At 42.6% G+C, this 20094-nt stretch overlaps 1 protein-coding gene and 1 long non-coding RNA gene across 2 annotated transcripts in view; both read right to left on the bottom strand.

Annotated features, from left to right (window-relative positions):
• LOC122564482 overlaps positions 1-1809 on the bottom strand; it is a 34612-nt gene extending 32803 nt beyond the window's left edge. Inside the window, exon 1 of the long non-coding RNA XR_006315926.1 lies at positions 1598-1809. This is a non-coding gene — a long non-coding RNA (uncharacterized LOC122564482). The remainder of the gene's footprint in view (positions 1-1597) is intronic.
• A 626-nt stretch (positions 1810-2435) lies between these two features.
• The window catches only part of glb1 (galactosidase, beta 1), an 83159-nt gene continuing 65500 nt past the window's right edge, over positions 2436-20094 (bottom strand). The window contains exon 16 of the mRNA XM_043719431.1: positions 2436-3207. Within this exon, the coding sequence (XP_043575366.1) occupies positions 2932-3207 (276 nt within the window). The 3' untranslated portion in view covers positions 2436-2931. The remainder of the gene's footprint in view (positions 3208-20094) is intronic.

Here is a 20094-nt window from a genome sequence, read left to right as displayed (position 1 = left end):
TGTGGAGTTTGCACATTCTCCCACAGTCCAAGGATGTGCAGGTTGGGCGAGTTGGCCATTCTAAATTGCCCATAGTGTTAGGTACATTAGTCAGAGGGAAATGGGTCCGGGTGGGTTACTCTTCAGAGGGTTGGTGTGAACTTGTTAGGCTGAAGGGCCTGTTTCCACACTGTAGGGAATCTAATCTGCAATAACCTTTTTGAGTTCTTTCAGATTGACACTGAAAGTGGTTAAGATCAAGTCATTGAATATTTTCAGGAAGGAATTAGATATAGTTCTTAGGACTAAAGGGATCAAAAGTTGTAGGGAGAAAACGGGAATACGATACTGAGTTGAATGATTAGCCATGATCATATTGAATGGTGGAGCAGGCTTGAAGGGCTGAATGGCCTACTCCTGCATGTATTTTCAATGTTTCTATGATTGCCTGAGGCCTTGCCATGGAGAAGGCAACTGCCATTCTAAATTCCCAGGTAATTCAAAAAGCAACCTGTTCCTTTTTCTCCTGTAGTATACATTATTGTGATCATTTGAAATTCGGCATTCTTGCATTTGTCATCACAAGTGCAAGACAAAAAGTTCTAATAACGTGCCTCTCTTTTTAGCAACAATTAAATTCTGTGCTCCCTTTGCCTCTTAGTGTCACATTGGTTCTTTATTGAATAATTTATATCTGTACAACTAATTCTTTGAATACTTCCCGTTGTTGATCTGTAAATTACTCATTACAGTATTGCTCACCTTACTGTGGTTATAATTGATTACTCATCCCTTCAAAGATTGTCTCACTTAAATTTTGATTTTGTGTATGAATCGTCCTTCTCCCTCAAGCTTGATATCAAATTCACTCATGTTCTGGAGAGTATTTGCATGATGTTCTTATACTGTCAGATTGTTAAAAAAAGCAAGTCTTGCATCTATAGCATCTTTATGATTGCAAGATATCTAAAAACACTTAACAATCAATTAAGTACTTTTTGAATGTGCTAGTCAATTTGCATACAAGTTCCCACACATAAGCTATGTGACAATGGGTAGATAATCAACTGTTTGATACTTGCTGAGAGATAAAATGGTCAAGACACTGGGGATAGGTCCATGGGATCTTTTACATCAATTTGAGGGGATAGCTGGGACCTTGGTTTAATATCTCATCTGAAAGATGACATCTCTAACAGTGCAGCACTCTCTCATTGGAGTGTCAGTCTTTACATTCATATCCCAGCCTCAGAGTGGGATATGAACCTGGAACTTGTGAGTCAGAGTAGGAGAGGTACAAACCAAACCACAGCTGACACCAGGTTAATTAACTTTAGTTACTGCTATATCCAATAAGACCCATATCCACCAGTTCTAAAATGAATTGGAATGGAAATTGCTGGATAGTTTCTGAAAGTCTTTGCCTTTAATACTTGAGCTGCTCCACTTGTACCAGGAGGTGGGGATATTGAAATCTCGCATCACTGCTTTATTCTTGCGACATGTCTCCCTGATCACTGCATTCAAACATCTCTCACTGCACACCAGCACAACTGTAGGTAACGCATAGCAGAGTACGGCATTCATTCACTCTTCATTCACTCAATCCATGGGTTACCTTTGTCTGGCCGCTCTTACTGAAGTTCTTTATTTTCACAGTGGTAATTTGTATTTATTGATCCTCTTCCTTGTTTCCTTCCTCTCCTGCCCCTCTGGAAGATATTACAGCCTGTGAAGTTACAGCTATCACTCTCTCTGATAGTTACTAGGTCAGCAGGGTGGGTGGAATGCACAGCTTCTCAGGTATCATGGAAAATGATGCTGGTTCTTGTATCCCTGTAATAAAGCACAGTGTATAATGCCTCACAACTTACCCAACTTTGCTTCTTTCATTTCCTCATATCCTACATAATGAAGCGCAAGTAAGAATGAAGTTGGAAAAACTGAACAAAGGCAATCTCTGGTGCTCAATGTACTGACAAGAGAAAGTCCAGAGCAGAGACAGCACTTAGAGTAATCATTCAGGGAGACTGCTCAGCAACTTTTCTGCCCACAGCCAGACAATTGTGCTGATGTTGGCTCCATTTGAGCAGTATTGCAGGCTGGCGGCTTCCATCGAGAATAAGAGGGTACAAAGCTTTAAATGGTGCCTACTTTTTTGTTCTGCGTGGCCACTCAAGCTCTTGATTCCTGTGAGACTGAATCAGAGCAGGACGGTGGGATGTGTCACCGTCTCTGAACTTGCACAGCAGTTGGGATAAGCCTAAGGTTACAGCTTATCCAACGTTCTGGGTGCAGTTGACTCTGCCTGCATTCCCAACATCTCATGTGGAATAAGTAGTATGGCACTGTGGATGTGTGGTGCCCTGAAGAGAGCACATCAAAGCATAATCTGTTTCATTCTGTCATTCAAAACTGCAACTTCCTTACATCAGTAAATGAATAAAGTGACCAAATTTAAATGATTTCAGTCTTTATAGTGCATGAGCAATATAACAGGAAATTTGAAGTAGTCAGGATTTATTATTTACATTCATTATTAATGTTACAACGTGCCCTGATTTTATTTCCCCCAAACCTTGTATTAAATCAAAGATAAATAATGATCACCCCACAGAATCAATTTTATTTCTTGGCAATTCAATATCATTTAACATATTCATTTATTTCTCCAGTAAAAATCTGTCAAAGTCTCATTCGAGTTTTTAACCAGTTTTAAGGGCAGAGAGAAAACTACGAATCTGTGCAAATGAATCTCTACCTCACAGTTTTATTTCTTTCACACAAGCCCAAGATGGTTTCATGGTTGTAACTTTGATTATTTATCAACTTGCATCAGTAAAAAGCGAAAAAAAAGACAGAAGTGTTAGCTTCACTTACAAAGTGGAAAAAGACATCCATATTCAATAGGCATCTACACAAACTGACGTGTCACACCAGATCAGTAACACATTAACCATTCAGGTCACGCATGCCAAGACTGTTTATTGAAAGCTTCTGGAGAAAGTTGGTGTAAGCTGTGGTTCCATTTAAAACAGGAGTGTCCACAAATTGCACAGCACAGACTGTGTTATGCTCAGCTCCACACGGTGCATTCTCCAGCTCCAGCAATGTGACGTTGTTAACTGCGGAGGTGCTGAGAATATGAGCAGGAACATACAGAGTGATTTGGGGTCCCCTGGCTGGCCAGTAACGACCTAGGTTAAAGCCGTTGATCCACACTTGACCCTGGGGCAAAACCAAACAAAAACAATTACGACAAACTTACAGATCAACAGCTTTACAATCCAAAGATTCAGCACTAAGTATATTACTAAGGCTGGGGAAAGAAATATTTGATTATTTCATTTCAATCGTTTCATGCATTTCATTCATGTTGAAATGATTGTCACAGATTTGAAGGACATTATTCCTATCTTGTCATAGAAAACCCAAATTAAACCACATTTTACACAGGAACAGGAGTGGGCCAGCACACTGCCACTGATTTAACTGGCTATCAGTATGGCTGCACTGTTTCCAATTCTAGGTAAAGGCAATGACTGCAGATGCTGGAAACCAGATTCTGGATTAGTGATGCTGGAAAAGCACAGCAGTTCAGGCAGCATCTGAGGAGCAGTAAAATTGACGTTTCGGGCAAAAGCCTTTCATCAGGAATACAGGCCTGTATTCCTGATGAAGGGCTTTCTGTATTCCTGATGAAGGGCTTTTCCCCGAAACATCGATTTTACTGTTTCCAATTCTGGGCACTCTCTCTAAAGGAGAGACATGGGAGGTTGAAAGGGTCATTGCAATGTTCAGTGCACATCTATGAAATAGGAGCAGGTCATGTGGCCTTTAAAGCTTGCTCAGCCATTTAATAAAATCCATTACCTCAGCTTCATCTTCCTGCAGTATCCCTTTCATTCTCTCAGCACCAAAAATCTATAGACCTTTGCCTTTAATACAATCAACTATTGAGCATCCTTTCTGAGGTACATAAATCCAAAGGTTATGACTCAGAGTAAAGAAATTCCTTTTCCTAAACGGTCAAACACTCATTCTGAGGCTATGTACCACATGCTCAGCTCTCCAACCAACAGAAATACTTACTTAGCTTGTACTCTGTTGAACCCCTTAAGTTTCAGTGAAATCAGCTTACATTTTCCTCAACTCCAGGGACTATGGACCAGTTCCTCTCACCCCAACAATCACTTCAGTGGACTTCCACTGCACTCCCTCTTGGACAAGTTACATCCTTATTTCAGGGAAAAAAAGGACCAGAAGCTACACACAGTACTCCGGATGTGATCTCATCATAAGAACATCCCGGCAGCCTCTTTCTGCCCTCCTTACCAGGTATTTTCCAACTTAACTTTACACCAAATTTGAATATGCTACTCAATTCCCTGATCTACATCACTAATAGAGATGGTAAACGGAAACAACTCTGGACCAAGTACTGCTTCCAGTCCACTTACCAATCTTCAGCTCTTGTCATTCTATTAGCCCCCCCCCATTCTAAAATATCCTAATTCTATTTTGTAACTGCTTGAATGAGACCTTATTGAATGCTGTTTTAAATCCAAATATTTATAATTTGTGGATGGGTCTTCATCCATCTTACTACTTACCTCCTCAAAAACACATTAATCAAGGGTTTGTCAAATACCATTTCTCTGGTCATAGATCTTTGTGTACTCTGCTCAAAGATTCTCCTTAATTATAGTGTGTGATATTCTGCATGCTGCTTATGTTAAGCTGACCAGTTTATAGTTTTCTGTTTCTTCAGTTCTTCCTTTCTTAAATAGGGAGGTTCCATTTACTATCTTTTAATGTTTGGGAGCAGTCCTAGTAACAAGGGAGTTCTAACCGATCAGAAGCAGTACGTCAACTCAATTTTCAGCTGCAACTGCAGTTTGAAGATTTATAAAACAAGTCCCACCTCTTTTCTCAGCATAACATACATTCCTGCCTAGCTTTGTATCATCTCCAAATTTGGTCCCCATATACAAATCACTGATATACATTGTGAATAGCTGGGCCTCAAGTACTGATCCTCACGGTACCTCACTAGTCTGCCAATACGAGAATGACCCATTTACTCCTACACTGTTTTCTGTCAGCTAATCAACTGTAACCCATTGCAGAACATTATCTCCTATCTCACCTATTTTAATTTTGCAAACTAAGCACCTTCTAAAAGTTAAATATCCTATATCCATTGACTGTCTTTTATTGACTGTGTTAGTAGAACCTTCACATTCTCCACATGTCTGGATGGCTTTCCTCCGGGTGCTCCGATTTCCTCCCACAATCCAAAGATGTACTGTTTCGGTGAATTGGCCATGCTAAATTATCCATAGTGTTCAGGGATGTGTTTTAGCCAGGGGTGCATTAGCCAGGGGTAAATGTAGAATAATAGGGTAGGGGAATGGGTCTGGGCGGGTTACTCTTCGGAGGGTCAGTGTGGACTTGTTGGGCCAAAGGGCCAGTTTCCACACCGTAGGGATTCTATTCTACTCTCTCTCAACAAAAGACCATATTAATCCAGGGAGTCATTCTGCCTGTACAGAAATGACTAATAGTTGGGTCTGTATTTCACTGTGGAGCTAGTCACTGAAACCCACCAATTATTCAGCCTTAACGCTAACCTCTGAATGGCACAAGTACTGCATTGTCATTGACTGTGAAGGTAACCATGGTTATGAACTTTAACGTTTCTGTCTTCTGGGCTGTTGTGGGTGACATTAACAATGCCTCACAGTTTGCAGTGCAATGCTCTACGTGGAACTCTATAACACAGCCTTTATATTCAGAGATATAGAACCCAGAAACAAAACAGCAAGAAAGTTTAGATCAGAGAAGACCGAAAAGATAAACTGACCCAAATAAAGTGTTTAAAGCAAAATAAGCGCTATCACAAAATATCACTTGTACATTGACACTTCTTCCCAACACAAAGCATTCAGCCAAACAGCTCTCATTTGTGGCTTCAAATATCAACCATAGAGTTTGAAACACTCACTTGAAAGATTTTCTGAAATACCCTAGCAACACGACAGCTGAGATAGTATGTCTGTGCATTAAGCATTAGGGCAGAGAAATTGAGGTATGACTAATTTCCCCCCTCACACCAAAGGCAAAGCAAACTGAATCAGGCACCAATTAGGTACTCAAATACCAGCTGGCAAGTTTCTCATCCAATGAGGAGACTTGACACTGAAGTGCAATGACAACTAGTCAATCAGCCACTGGGAGCTGAAGAACAGTCACTGTGGGCCCAGACTATGCAAACACAAAGAGCTGTGTCAGTGAGTGTGCATTTCTGGGGAAAGGGAAATTACAAAAGGGGAGGGAGCTTTGAGGCAAGGGTCAGATTTGGCTTTCATCAGTCATCCCTCTACTGCAACCACTGTCCCTCTTCCCCAGCCTCAAAACTCATCCCTTCCTAAATTGGGACAGATTAAGGGCCACCCAATCACACCCTCCAAAGCAGCTGGCAGGTTGCCTCAGCTTTCCTGTTGGAAGCCAGAAAGGTAGCTGATCGAGGCTGGTGGTGAGTCAAGGCCCTAAATTCGCCACTAATGGAACACCCTAGCGCTTCAACTGGTGGCGGGTCAGAAGCATGCCCCATGCATCTTCTCTCCCACAGTTCAATTGCCAAGATGGAGGGACGGGCATGAGCATCTCCCTAGGGCCAATATTTTGACCCCTCATCATTTCCAGTGAGAAGTAGATCATGCCCCATGTAGCTGCATAGTCTGTTAACCACATGCAATTGAGACAGGATGAGCATTTGACTGTAATACGTACACTCTGAAAATTCACAATACTTCAACACTAATTGTCCGTTTACAGAACTCACAACATAGGGGGAGTTGTACATGAGAATTTCCGCTAATCTAACATCACTAATGGAAGTCAAAGAGGCAGATTTAATCACCTGTAGCAACAATGATGTGGACGGCGAGGTTGCACAAAATAAAGTCAGAAGATTTCCCCCTTTCTATTGGCTTAAGGGCTTTATTGTACTCTTTTGCTGGGTTCTTTGATTTCCACTCACTCATTTATGGGTACGCAATAGTGTTGCAAAGTGCATAGTTGTGGTAGCAATGTGTGAAGCAGCTTTCTCCACCTGTTTTATTTCTGCTTCAAAACAAAGCAGTAAAAATAACAGCTCACAAAGAAAGAAAGTGTTCTGAATAACAGTTATACAGGACTCAAAACATTAACTCTATTTCTCTCTCCACAGAAGCTGTCAGACTTGCTGAATTTTTTTTATTCACTTGAGGGACATGGCTGTCACTAGCTGGGCCAGCATTTATTTCTCGTCCCGAGTTGCCCCTGAGAAGGTGGCGATGAGCTGCCTTCTCAAACTGCTGCAATCCACATGCTACAGTTTGATCCTCTTGGGAGGGAACTCCAGGATTCTGACCCAGTGACACTGAAGGAACAGCAAAATAATTCCAAGTCAGGATGGGGAGTAGCTTGGAGGGGAACTTGTAGGTGATAGTGCTCCCATGTATATGCCGCCCTTGTCCTTTTGGATGGAAGAGGTCATGGATTTGGAAGGTGCTGTTGAAGAGTCTTTGGTGAATTTCTGCAGTGCATCTTGTAGATAGTACACACTGTTGCTACTGAGTGTCAGTGGTAGAGGCAATGGATGCTTATGAATGTGATGTAAAGCAAGTGGGTTGCTTTATCCTGGATGGTGTCAAATTTCTTTATATTTTTGGAGCTGCACCCATCTAGGCAAGTGGGGAGTATTCCATCACAATCCTGACTTGGGCCTTGTAGATGGTGGATAGGTTTTGGGGAGTCAGGAGATGAGTTACTCATCACAGTATTCCTAGTCACTGACCAACTCTTGTAGACAGTGTTTATGTCATAGAGTCACAGAGATGTACAGCACGGAAACAGATTCTTTGGTCTAACCCGTCCATGCCGACCAGACATCCCAACCCAATCTAGTCCCACCTGCCAGCACCTGGCCCATATCTCTCCAAACCCTTCCTATTCATATACCCATTGAAGTGCCTTTTAAATGTTGCAATTACACTAGCCTCCAGCACTTCCTCTGGCAGCTCATTCCATACATGCACCACCCTCTGCATGAAAATGTTGCCCCTTAGGTCTTTTTTATATCTTTCCCCTCTCACCCTAAACCTATGCCCTCTAGTTCTGGACTCCCCCACCCCAGGGAAAAGACTTTGCCTATTTATCCTATCCATGCCCCTCATAATTTTGTAACCTTCTATAAGGTCACCCCTCAGCCTCCAATGCTCCAGGGATAACAGCCCCAGCCTGTTCAGCCTCTCGCTATAGCTCAAATCCTCCAAACCTGGCAACATCCTTGTAAATCTTTGCTGAACCCTTTCAAGTTTCACAACATCTTTCCGATAGAAAGGAGACTAGAATTGCACGCAATATTTCAACAGTGGCCTAACCAATGTCCTGTACAGGTGCAACATGACTTCCCAACTCCTGTACTCAATACTCTGACCAATAAAGGAAAGCCTACCAAACGCCTTCTTCACTATCCTCTCTACCTGTGACTCCACTTTCAAGGAGCTATGAACCTGCACTCCAAGGTCTTTTGATCAGCAACACTCCCCAGGACCTTACCATTAAGTGTATAAGTCCTGCTAAGATTTGCTTTCCCAATATGCAGCACCTCGCATTTTTCTGAATTAAAATTCCATCTGCCACTTCTCAGCCCATTGGCCCATCTGGTCCAGATCCTGTTGTAATCTGAGGTAACCTTCTTTGCTGTCCACTACACCCCCAATTTTACTCTCATCCACCAACTCACTAATTATACCTCTCATGCTCACATCCAAATCATTTATATAAATAATGAAATGTAGAGGACCCAGCACCGATCCTTGTGGCACTCCACTTGTCACAGGCCTCCAGTCTGAAAAACAACCCTCCATCACAACACTCTGTCTTCTATCTTTGAGCCAGTTCTGTATCCAAATGGCTAGCTCTCCCTGTATTCCATGAAATCTAACCTTACTAACCAGTCTCCCACAAGGAGCCTTGTTGAACACCTTACTGAATTCCATATACCACATCTACCACTCTGCCTTCACCAATCCTCTTTGTTACTTCTTCAAAAAACTCAATCAAGTTTGTGAGAAATGATTTCCCACACACAAAGCCATGTTGACTATCCCTAATCTGTCCTTGCCTTTCCAAATACATGTACATCCTGTCCCTCAGGATTCCCTCCAACAACTTGCCACCACCGACGTCAGGCTGTCTGGTTTATATTTCCCTGACTTGTCCTTACCAGCCTTCTTAAACAGTGGCACCACGTTAGCCAACCTCCAGTCTTCCGGCACCTTACCTGTGACTATCAATGATACAAATATCTCAGCACGAGGCTCAGCAATTACTTCCCTAGCTTCCCACAGAGTTCTAGGCTACACCTGAACAGGTCCTAGGGATTTATCCATCTTTATGTGTTTAATGACATCCACACTTCCTCCTTTGTAATATGGACATTTTTCAAGATGTCACCAAATATGTCCCCACATTTTATATCTTCCATGTCCTTTTTCCACAGTAAATACTGATGCAAAATAATTGTTTCGTGTCTCCCCCATCTCCTTGTGCCTCCACACAAAGGCCACCTTGCTGATCTTTGAGGAGCCCTATTCTCTCCCTAGTTACCCTTTTGTCCTTATTGTATTTGTAAAGATCCTTTGGATTCTCCCTAACTCTATTTGCCAAAGCTATCTCATGTCCCCTTTTTGCCCTCCTGATTTCCCTCTTTAGTATACTCCTACTGCCTTTATACTCTTCGAAGGATTCACTCGATTTATCCTGTCTATACCTTGCATATACTTCCTTCTTTTTTTTAACCAAACCCTCAATTTCTCTAGTCATCTAGCATTCCCTGCACCTACCAGCCTTTCCTTTCACCCTAACAGGAATATACTTTCTCAGGACTCTCGTTATCTCATTTCTGAAGGCTTCCATTTTCCAGCCATCCCTTTACCTGTGAACATCTGCGCCCAATCAGCTTTCGAAAGTTCTTGTCTAATGTTGAGCCTGGTTGGGTTTCTGCTGAATGGTAACCTTCAGAAAGTTGATAGTGTGGATTCAGTGATTGCAATACCATAGAATGTCAAGGGGCAGTGATTTCATAGTATCTTATTGTTAAATGGCTGTAACCAGGCATTTGTGTGATGCACATGTTACTTCCCACTGTGAGCCAAACCTGTTGCCATGAGAGCACTTAGGGCCACAGTCAATGTTGGGGAATCCCTCTCAACTGTCTATCACAGTGGTATCATCTTTGCTGGGTTTGTCCTGTCACAGAGCCAGGATGTGTCCAGGGATAGTGATGATGGGGTCTGTAAGGTATGATTCTCTGAGTATGACTAAGTCAGGCTGTTGCTTGATTCGTCTGTGAGACAACTCTCCCAAGTTTGGCACTAGCCCCCTTGTGTTAGTGAGCAGGATTGACAGGACTGCCTCTGCTGCTGTCATTTCCAGCACGTCAGTCAATTCCAGGTAATCTGTCTGGTTTCACTTCTTTGTTGAGACTTTGCAGTGATTGATACAACTCAGTGTTAGGCTATTTCAGAGGACAGTTGAGAGCCAACCATAATGCTGTGGGTTTGGAGTTAAATGGAGCCAGACCAGGTGAGGTTGGAAGACATTAGTGAGCCAGATGAGTTTTTACAATCGTTTCATGGTCATCAGTAGATTCCTAATTCCAGATTTACTTTTGTTGGAATCAAATTCCACAATCTGCCATGGTGGGATGCGGATCTGGGTCCCAGAAAATCAGTTTAGTTTCTGGACTAATATTTGCGCAATAATAGTACTAGATCATAGTCTCTGCCCATTCATATCTCCGGTATTCTCTGTGTTTGATTCAGATGTCCAGCATCCACACAATTTTGCTTTTGTAACAACTCTTAAAGGTTGGGTTAGCCAACCAAAGGTTCTTGCATCACTGCATCCTGCACCTCAGCTGCTGCAAGGGTGAGAAAAGGTAACTTCTCTCTGAGGCCTTTAGACTCAGATTGAGTGAATGGAGGTACAAAGTGAAAGGGGTAATGGAGGATTCTTCCACAGCAGGAACATTTATCGATTTGGATATCATGGAGCCTGCTACTAAATACCTGCTCTATAACACATGGTGACATTGCTGAGTTTTTTTTGGCACTGAGATCTCCCATTGAACAAGCGAATCTGCAATTGAGCCCTTACGGTAAGCAGGAACATTGGAGCAGGCCGTTCAGCCCATCAAGCCTCCTCTGCCATTCAGTTGGATCAGGGGTGAGCATCCAGGTCGATGCAACTTTCTCAACAACTTCCTTTATACTTTTGTGTCACTTGTTTCTATAAATCTGTCAATCTCTACTTTAAATACACTCAATAACCTAAGCTGGGGTTCCAACCCACTGGGGTTCATAGTTCCAATGACTCACAACTCTGAATTAAAAATAAAATTTCTCATCTCAGTATGGTCCTAAGTGACTTCCCCCTTATTTTGAACTGAATCCCCTGATTCTAGTCTACGCAATCGGGGGAAACAATTTACCTGCATCTATCTTGTCTATTTGCTTAATATTTTATATGTCTCAGTGAGATCACCTTTTATCCTTTAAAACTCCAGAGAAAACAGGATAGGCCAGTATCAGCAGCCCTGGAACAAGTCTGCTGAGGCTTTATTGCACTCCCTCTATGCCAATATCCTTTTTAAAGTAAGGGGTCCTTATCTTCTCCATGCACGTGGAGAAGGTAATGTAGTGATATATTCCTAGTACAAGTCATAATGGCAATTTCAGCTATTACGTTGATAAATTCTGAAAATTAAGAGGGTGGGGGAAAATTGACAATTCCTAGGACTTTGAGTTTGACCTTAGACACAAAACAAAATCAAAAAACGTGGTTCTATAGTTAGACAATTACAAAAATAGTGATTTCCTGAGTTCTACACAGATGCTAGACTGAAATGCAAAAACAAAATTAGCCGCTAGTACCAATTTCTTTAATTCAAAATGACTGTTTTTAGAAGAAACATGCCTTCTAAGAATGAGTGAAAGTCCAAGGTTACATGAATATTCAAGTCAGTCACAACAGGAAAGATAATTCATTTTACCAGTCATCATGATGGCGGTCTTTTAAGCTTGTGTACATTAGGTTACGTGTCAGCCTGAGTCTGTGTAAGAGACCTTGTGATTAAGTTCCTTCACGGATATTGAGCATGTAATTCAGGCTGCGTATCAACACAGCCTACTGAGGTATGATTAGAAACAACTTAAACAGCTAGCCTCCTTCTGCACTGTGACAATTCTATGATTTATTTTTATTTTCCTGGTCAATAATCCACATTTGAGCAATGCTACAGAGGATTGTGCTAAACATTACTGGTTGAAGTTTCTAACCTCACTACTCTTCAGTTCTATTTTGTTAGTGGGGAGGTGCAATAGAGACATCCTGAGGATGTGAATGACTCTATGGAAATACATTGATAGACACAATCCTGCTACGTGTACCTTGTTTCAATTTTCTGTTTGCAGCCAACAATTCCTGACGGAGGACTCCACTTGTCAACGTATCAAAGGAAGAATATTCATAACGCTGCTCATTTTGGTGGGATGAGCAGCAAAGGGGGCAGGGCAGCAGACAAAAACAACGTTGCTTAAAAAAAATTAGATAAACACTGTCCAGGGCCAAGTTTCAAAGTTGTGCAAAATGGCAAAGCTCAGCCATGATCTGATTGAAAGCAAAGTCTGGATCAAGGGGCTAAATAGTCTCCTCTTGCTTCTATGTTGGTAAAATCATCCAGAGCAGAACAAGTGGGTTTCCATTCCTTCGCTTTCAGAACCCAGCATGGACATCAGGATGTACAGCAGCGGGCCACATGGACAAGGAAGTAGGTGATGGGCTCCATCTTGTGGGAGTTTCCACAGCACCACCGCCTGGTTCCTCAGGTGAAACAATCACTACCTATACTGTTACTGAAAATGGTTGAAGAGAGAGAGAGAGAGAGACAGACAGAGAGAGAGAGAGAGAGGGAATCACAGACAGAGAGAGGGAGACAGAAAAAGACAGACGGTGAGAGAGAGAGAGAGAAAGAGAGACAGAGTTACAGAGAGAGACAAAGAGAAGGAGACAGAGAGAGAGAGATTGACAGATAGTGACAGAAAGAGAAAGAGAGAGAGAATTAAAGAATCACAGAATTATTACAGATCAGAAGATTCAGCCCTATCGTACCTGCAACTGTTTCATTATCTAGTCCATTCATAGAGTCATAGAGATGTACAGCATGGAAACAGATCCTTCGGTACAACCCGTCCATGCCGACCAGATATCCCAACCCAATCTAGTCCCACCTGCCAGCACCCAGCCCAACTCCCTCCAAACCCTTCCAATTCATATACCCAACAAAAATGCCTCTTAAATTCTGCAATTGTATCAGCCTCCACCACATCCTCTGGCAGCTCATTCTACACACGTACCATTCTCTGTGTGAAAAAGTTGCCCCGTAGGTCTCTTTTATATCTTTCCCCTCTCACCCTAAACCTATGTCTTCTAGTTCTGGACTCCCTGACCCCAGGGAAATGACTTTGCCTATTTATCCTATCCATGCCCCTCATAATTTTGTAAACCTCTATAAGGTCACCCCTCAGCCTCTGAGGCTTCAGGGAAAACAGTCCCAGCCTGTTCAGCCTCTTGCTATATCTCAAATCCTCCAACCACCTTGTAAATCTTTTCTGATCCCTTTCAAATTTCACAACATCTTTCTTTAGGAAGGAGACCAGAATTGCATGCAATATTCCAACAGTGGCCTAACCAATGTACTGTACAGCCGCAACATGACTTCCCAACTCCTGTACTCAATACTCTGACAAATAAAGGAAAGCATACCAAATGCCTTCTTCACTATCCTCTCTATCTGTGATCCACTTTCAAGGAGCTATGAATCTGCACTCCAAGGTCTCTTTGTTCAGCAACACTCCCTAGGACTTTACCAATAAGTGTATAAGTCCTGCTAAGATTTGCTTTCCCAAAATGCAGCACCTCACATTTATCTGAATTAAACTCCATCTGCCACTTCTCAGCCCATTGGCCCATCTGATCAAGATCCTGTTGTAATCTGAGATAACCCTCTTCGCTGTCCACTACACCTCCAATTTTGGTGTCATCTGCAAACTTACTAACTATACATCTTATGCTCGCATCCAAATCATTTATGTAAATGACAAAAGGTAGAGGACCCAGCACCGATCCTTGTGGCACTCCACTGGTCACAGGTCTCCAGTCTGAAAAACAACCCTCCACCACCACCTCTGTCTTCTACCTTTGAGCCAGTTCTGTATCCAAATCCAAATTCCATTACCCGGTGCCAATCTCCTGCCTTTTCTCCCATATCCCTTCATACCACTTCTATCCAATTAATCATCCACTGCCTTGGGGTGGCATGGTGGCTCAGTGGTTAGCACTGCTGCCTCACAGCACCAGGGTCCCAGGTTCGATTCCAGCCTTGTGCAACTGTGTGGAGTTTGCATATTCTCCCCATGTCTGCGTGGGTTTCCTCCGGGTGCTCGGGTTTCCTCCGGGTGCTCCGGTTTCCTCCCACAGTCCAAAGATGTGCAGGTCAATTGGCCATGCTAAATTGCCCATAGTGTTAGGTGCATTAATCAGAGGGAATTGGTTCTGGGTGGGTTACTCTATGGAGAGTTGGTGTGGATTGGTTGGGCTGAAGGGCCTGTTTCCACACTGTAGGAAATCTAATCTAATAATCTACATTTCACACTCTAAAAATCTACATTTCGCACTCTAAATACTCACTGTATGAAAAAATATTTTCTCACATCACCTTGCTTTACTTGCACATTGCTTTAATACCTATGCCCTCTCATTCTTGTTCCGTTTACCATTAGAAACAGCTTCACACTATCTATTCTATCTAGCCCACTTATGATTTTGGGAATCTTAATCAGATCTCCTTCCAATCACCTTCTCCCCAGGGAGAACAGTCCCAACTTCTTCCACCTATCCTCAGAGCTGACGCTACTCATGCCCAAAGCCAATCTAGTAAATTGTTTCCATACTCTTTCCAATGCATTTACATATTTCCTATAATGTGGCATCCACAACTGCACACAATGTTCCAGCTGAGGTCTAAGGGGTATCTTTTATAAGTTTAACATCACCTCCTTGCTCTTGTACAATATGCCTCTATTAATGAAGGTGATAACACTGTATCATTTACTAACTACTCTCTCCAGCCATCCTAGTTTCTTCAATGATTTATACACTTTTGCATCTTGGTCGCTTTGCTTCCGTACCCCCTTTAGAATTACATCCAATATTTTAAATTATCTTTCAGGATTCTTCCGATCACAGTGCATTACCTCATTTCTCTGCATTGAACCTCATTTGACACTTATCTGTCTACTCCACCAATGTGTCAATGTCCCTTTGGAGCTCCATACTGTCGTCCTCACAGTTTACAATTCTTCCAAGTTCAGTGTCATCTGCAAATTATCGCTTGCACACCAAGACCAAAATCATGAAATCATCAGGGAAACCAAGGGAGCCAATACCAGACCCTAGAGAACTCAACTTCAAACCTTCCTGTCACCCAGAAAATATATTTTGATCATTACGCTTTGTTTTCTATCACTCAACCAATTTTGCTTCTAAGTTGTTATTGTCCCTTTTAAATTGTGACCTACAACTTTCCTCACAAGTCTGTTATGATGCACTGCATCAAATACTTTCTAGAGATCCATATATACCACATTATAAGTATTACTCTCATCAAACCTTATTGTTACCACTTCAAAAACTTCAACAAATTAAACACAATTTCCTCTTTAGAAATCCATTTTGATTCCTCCTAACTAATCCATCTTACTCCACGTGAATACTAATTCTATCCTGAATAATTGTTTCCAAACATTTCCCCACTACCGATGTTAAATTAACTGATCCGTAATTATCAGGATTGACCTTCCAACTTGTTTTGAACAAGAACATAATGTTACCAATAAGCACATCTTTCGTTTCTAATCTTAATTTCTCCCTCCTTTGTCATCCAGGAGACTGCAGCCTTGTTTGAAAGAAGGACAGAAACATGTGAAAGGAGAGAAAGAAAATACATATACAGAAAGGGGAGGCAGAGATAAAGAGCAAGACAGATAAGGATAGAGAGAGATAAATAAAAAAAGAGTAGAGCGAATGGATTTAAAAGATAGGGCCTTGGAGTGGTCCCTTGTTAAGCCTTCGAGGGATTTTATCCTCCAGGTGGAAGGACATTGAAATCTCAGAAACAAAGGTCAGACCAGCCAGATCCCACTGTCATCTTTTTAAATGGGATGCTTTGCTTAATTTTTTTTTAAACTTTTGTACACCCCAGACTTTCTTCTGCTTGTTATGGTTTAGGCGTGAGGTAGAATTAACCCCACCATGTTTCATTTCTGTGCAGGCAATTCTATGTTTGCACTTAGCTACTTGAATCAATTCTTAAAAAGACCCAGGACTTCCCACGGAACATTCTGTGAAATGTCTGAACTAGAGAAATGATTAAATGAGTCAATCAGACTGACTGTGACCTTTAGGAAAGACTTTCTAGACACACAAACTGCTGACTGTCTGGGCCTGGCAATTTTTCTCAGCATACTTGGGTAATGGAAGAAACACAATTAATGAGCCTCATACTTTAATCTCACATTCCTCTGGTGCTACCAATTAATGGATTCCCAATTTTAACACAAGTTCAGCACAATACTCAAACAATAACTTACATTTCCACATGCTCCAATTTGCTTCACTGTTGTATTATTGAATGACATTCAGCACCAAGCCAGATAAGGTGGTGCAAGGACAGATGACTGAAAACTCAGCAAAAGAGGGAGCTTTTAAGCAGCACACTTAAGGAGGAACGAGAAGTCAAAACCTTTGGAGAAGAACTTAAGGCATGGCAGCAGTGGAATGACTATAAGATCGAGAATGCTCAAGAGGTCAGAGTTGGAGGAGTGGAGACATTGGAGGGTTATAGGTCAGGAATGGATTTAAAAGATAGGGCCTTGGAATGGTCCTTTGTTAAGCCTTAGAGTAATTTGAAAACAAAAGTGAGAATTTAAAAACCAAGGCTTTGCTTCACCGGTAGTCAATGTAGGTCAGAAAACATGGGTGTGAAGGGACATTTCAGCAAGCTTAGATAGGCAGCAGAGATTTGAAACTTGTGGGGGATGGAAGAAATGTGAGGCTTGCCTGGAGTTTAGAGGACAGAATAACCGCGGGGTAAGAAAGGCAGGTTTGAGGGTTCGAGTAGCAATTAAGCTGAGGTACAGGTGGTGTTCCTCTCCTTGTCTGTCTGAAGGCAGGACCAACTCTCAGTGCCATGTCTTCCACCCTGGGTATGGCATGCAGGCAGCTGCTGAGTCCACCCGGGCCGGAACAGGGACTGAAACTGGCACCGATCTGATCCATGTGTGCTATCCAACCCCCTGAGTCAAACTAGTTTTTCCCAGGAGTTTGAATTGCTCACTTTCCATCCAGGCTGCAGTCTGGAGCCATGAATAGTGATGTCAGAAGCTGCAATTTCTTTCCATCAGATGCCACTCTTACTTTGTGTTGGAAGGATTTGCAGATCGATAGTCGATCTGTACGATTGTGTTAGTAATGTATCTTTCTTGGCTATCTTCCTGGAGTACATCTTCAACCTAGAAGTCTTGGCTCAGGAGCAGGGATGTTACCCATTCCATCCCAAGACCTCCCTTTGGGGTTGGAGCAGGTGTACACAGGTAAGAATGGGCATTCAGCGATGTTGAGAAGGCGTTGTCAGAAGCTCAGCTCAAGGTCAGACATGTGACAAATTTGTGAGCATTCTCCTTATGCACCAAAGAGCCAGCTGAGAAAGGAGTGGAGTACCTGGCTAGGATATGGAGCCTGTGGTAGGGACTGAAGACAGTGGTACAGAGATAGTGTCTCCATCTGCTGTGCTGCATCTGAAGGCCCTCTCATCCAGCACCACACAGTATATAGCTCAGGCTGCCAGGAATATGATCCTGGATCCAGGCCCCGTGCCTCATGAGTCCTTCTGATTACAGGAAAATCTGGCTCTAAGTCTCCAGCTATCTCCTCACATCTCCAAATGTGTCCATTTCAACAAAGGCCATGAGGATTAGTGGGACAGGCCTTCTGGCTGAGGTTTGTAGTTGATTCCGGTCTATATTAGTACTGGTGAAGCAATGTCTTGGCTTTTAAATATCACTCTTGTTTTCAAATTAATCCAAGGCTTTAAAAAGGCCCACTCCATGGTCCTGTTACAGCCCCATGACCTTCAGCTGTCTCCACCCCTCCAACTCTAGCCTCTTGAGCATTCCCAATGTTCTGGTCACTCCTCTGTTGCAACGCCTCCAACTTTCTGGGACCCTAAGTTCTTGAATTCCTTCGCTCGAAATCCTTCCTCTGCTCCTTTAACGTGTTGCTCAAATAAATCTGAAACTATTGAAGACAATGACTGACACTACTAGCCTCCATGCAGATTCCATTTTCTCACTAGCCTTGGGTATTCATTTGGAATTTCATTCCAGCACAGGGATTACTTCCAAACACTCACAGCCTAAATTTAGGCATCGGGCTGGATCCAGGCCCCGGAGGAGAGAGGAAGGCAAAATGCAGGCTTTGTTTATTGTACCTGAAACTTCTGACCTCCAAATGTTGAACGTAATTCTAATCTTTCATTCTTCCAAGTAAAGCTTTCACAGTCATACTCAAGCCACAGATAGATGCAGTACAAACATCAAATGGTGATTGGTTTATCATTGTTTGACATCCAATACACACACCAAATCACTCAGTTCTGCAATGTGCAATTCTTGATTAGTACACAATACACATTGACCTTTCTGGGACATCAACGTATATCAAGCAGATCACTGCTGACATGTGACAGAACAAAAAGTGAAGGATGTGCACTGGGTAGCAACATATTGTACAGATGCAGGTTTCGCCAAATACAGTTTACTCAGGAAATTGGAATATATACTACACTGAATTTTGGAATCCTTTCTACGAATGATTGTATGCAAAAATACATTTGCACAAAGAGAATATTATAATTCTGTACATTGGGCCGTTATATAAGAGGGTGCAAGGGATACAGAGGAGCCTCGATTATCTGAACGTGATGGACGAGCACTATTTCATTCGGATAATTGATTATTTGGTTAATTGATTATTCGGTTAATTGATTTCCGCTGGGGCTCGGAGCTTTCTGTGAAGTCTGATCCCCGTTCAGGTGACTAAGCCTGAACGGGGATCCAGCAGCAGCTGAGTTTAAACGAACCCGGAAGGCTACAGCTAAGGTAAGACAGTTTGTTTTAAAATTACTTACCGGTAGTTGGCAGCGGTGTTTTTGTTTCTCTTCACAGAAAGAGCGGGAGCAGCAGGGGGAAGTGACGACGACCAGAGGGGCAGCCGGGAAGGAAAGCGGTGAGTATATAAATCAGGAAGGCGGCTACACCCGAGACTCTACAACCGTAGTGTCTCCCACCCGCCCTCCTCCTCTAACCCCCTTACTAAGTACTGTTTATCTATTAATTGGTTTTTAAAAAAAAGACTATAGCAGAGAGGTATCAGGAAGTATTTTAACTCAAACCTGTACAAAGTAATAAAGTAATTAACTAAGCAGAGATGGCTGGTCAGGTGATGTGCTGTAGCTGTATGATGTGGGAGCTGGCTGACCCCATTGTGAACGGCAGTGACCACATCTGCAGCAAGTGTTGGTTGCTGGAAGAACTCCGGATCAGAGTTGATGATCTGGAATCTGAGCTTCAAACACTGCGGCACATCCAGGACAGGGAGAGTTACCTGGACGCTTTGTTCAGGAGGCAGTCACACCTGGGAGATTAAGTAATTCACATTCAGCTAGTGATCAGGCACAAAAGAGTGTGACTGTAAGTGAGGCAGGTAGGGGGAACCGGAGTTCAGGAGTGGAGGAGCCTCAGCCCTTGACCTTGTCCAACAGGTACGAGATTCTTGCTCCCTGTTCGGATGAGGAAAAGGGCTCTGGACAGGATGAGCCAACTGACCAAGGCACCATGGTCCAGAAGGCCATTCAAGAGGGGGGAGCAAAAAGACAAGTAGTTG

Source organism: Chiloscyllium plagiosum, chromosome 29 (genome assembly GCF_004010195.1).
Source record: "Chiloscyllium plagiosum isolate BGI_BamShark_2017 chromosome 29, ASM401019v2, whole genome shotgun sequence".
Classification (NCBI taxonomy): Eukaryota; Metazoa; Chordata; class Chondrichthyes; order Orectolobiformes; family Hemiscylliidae; genus Chiloscyllium; species Chiloscyllium plagiosum.
Note: the sequence above shows the minus strand (reverse complement) of the source record. Positions and strands in the feature narration are given on the sequence as shown.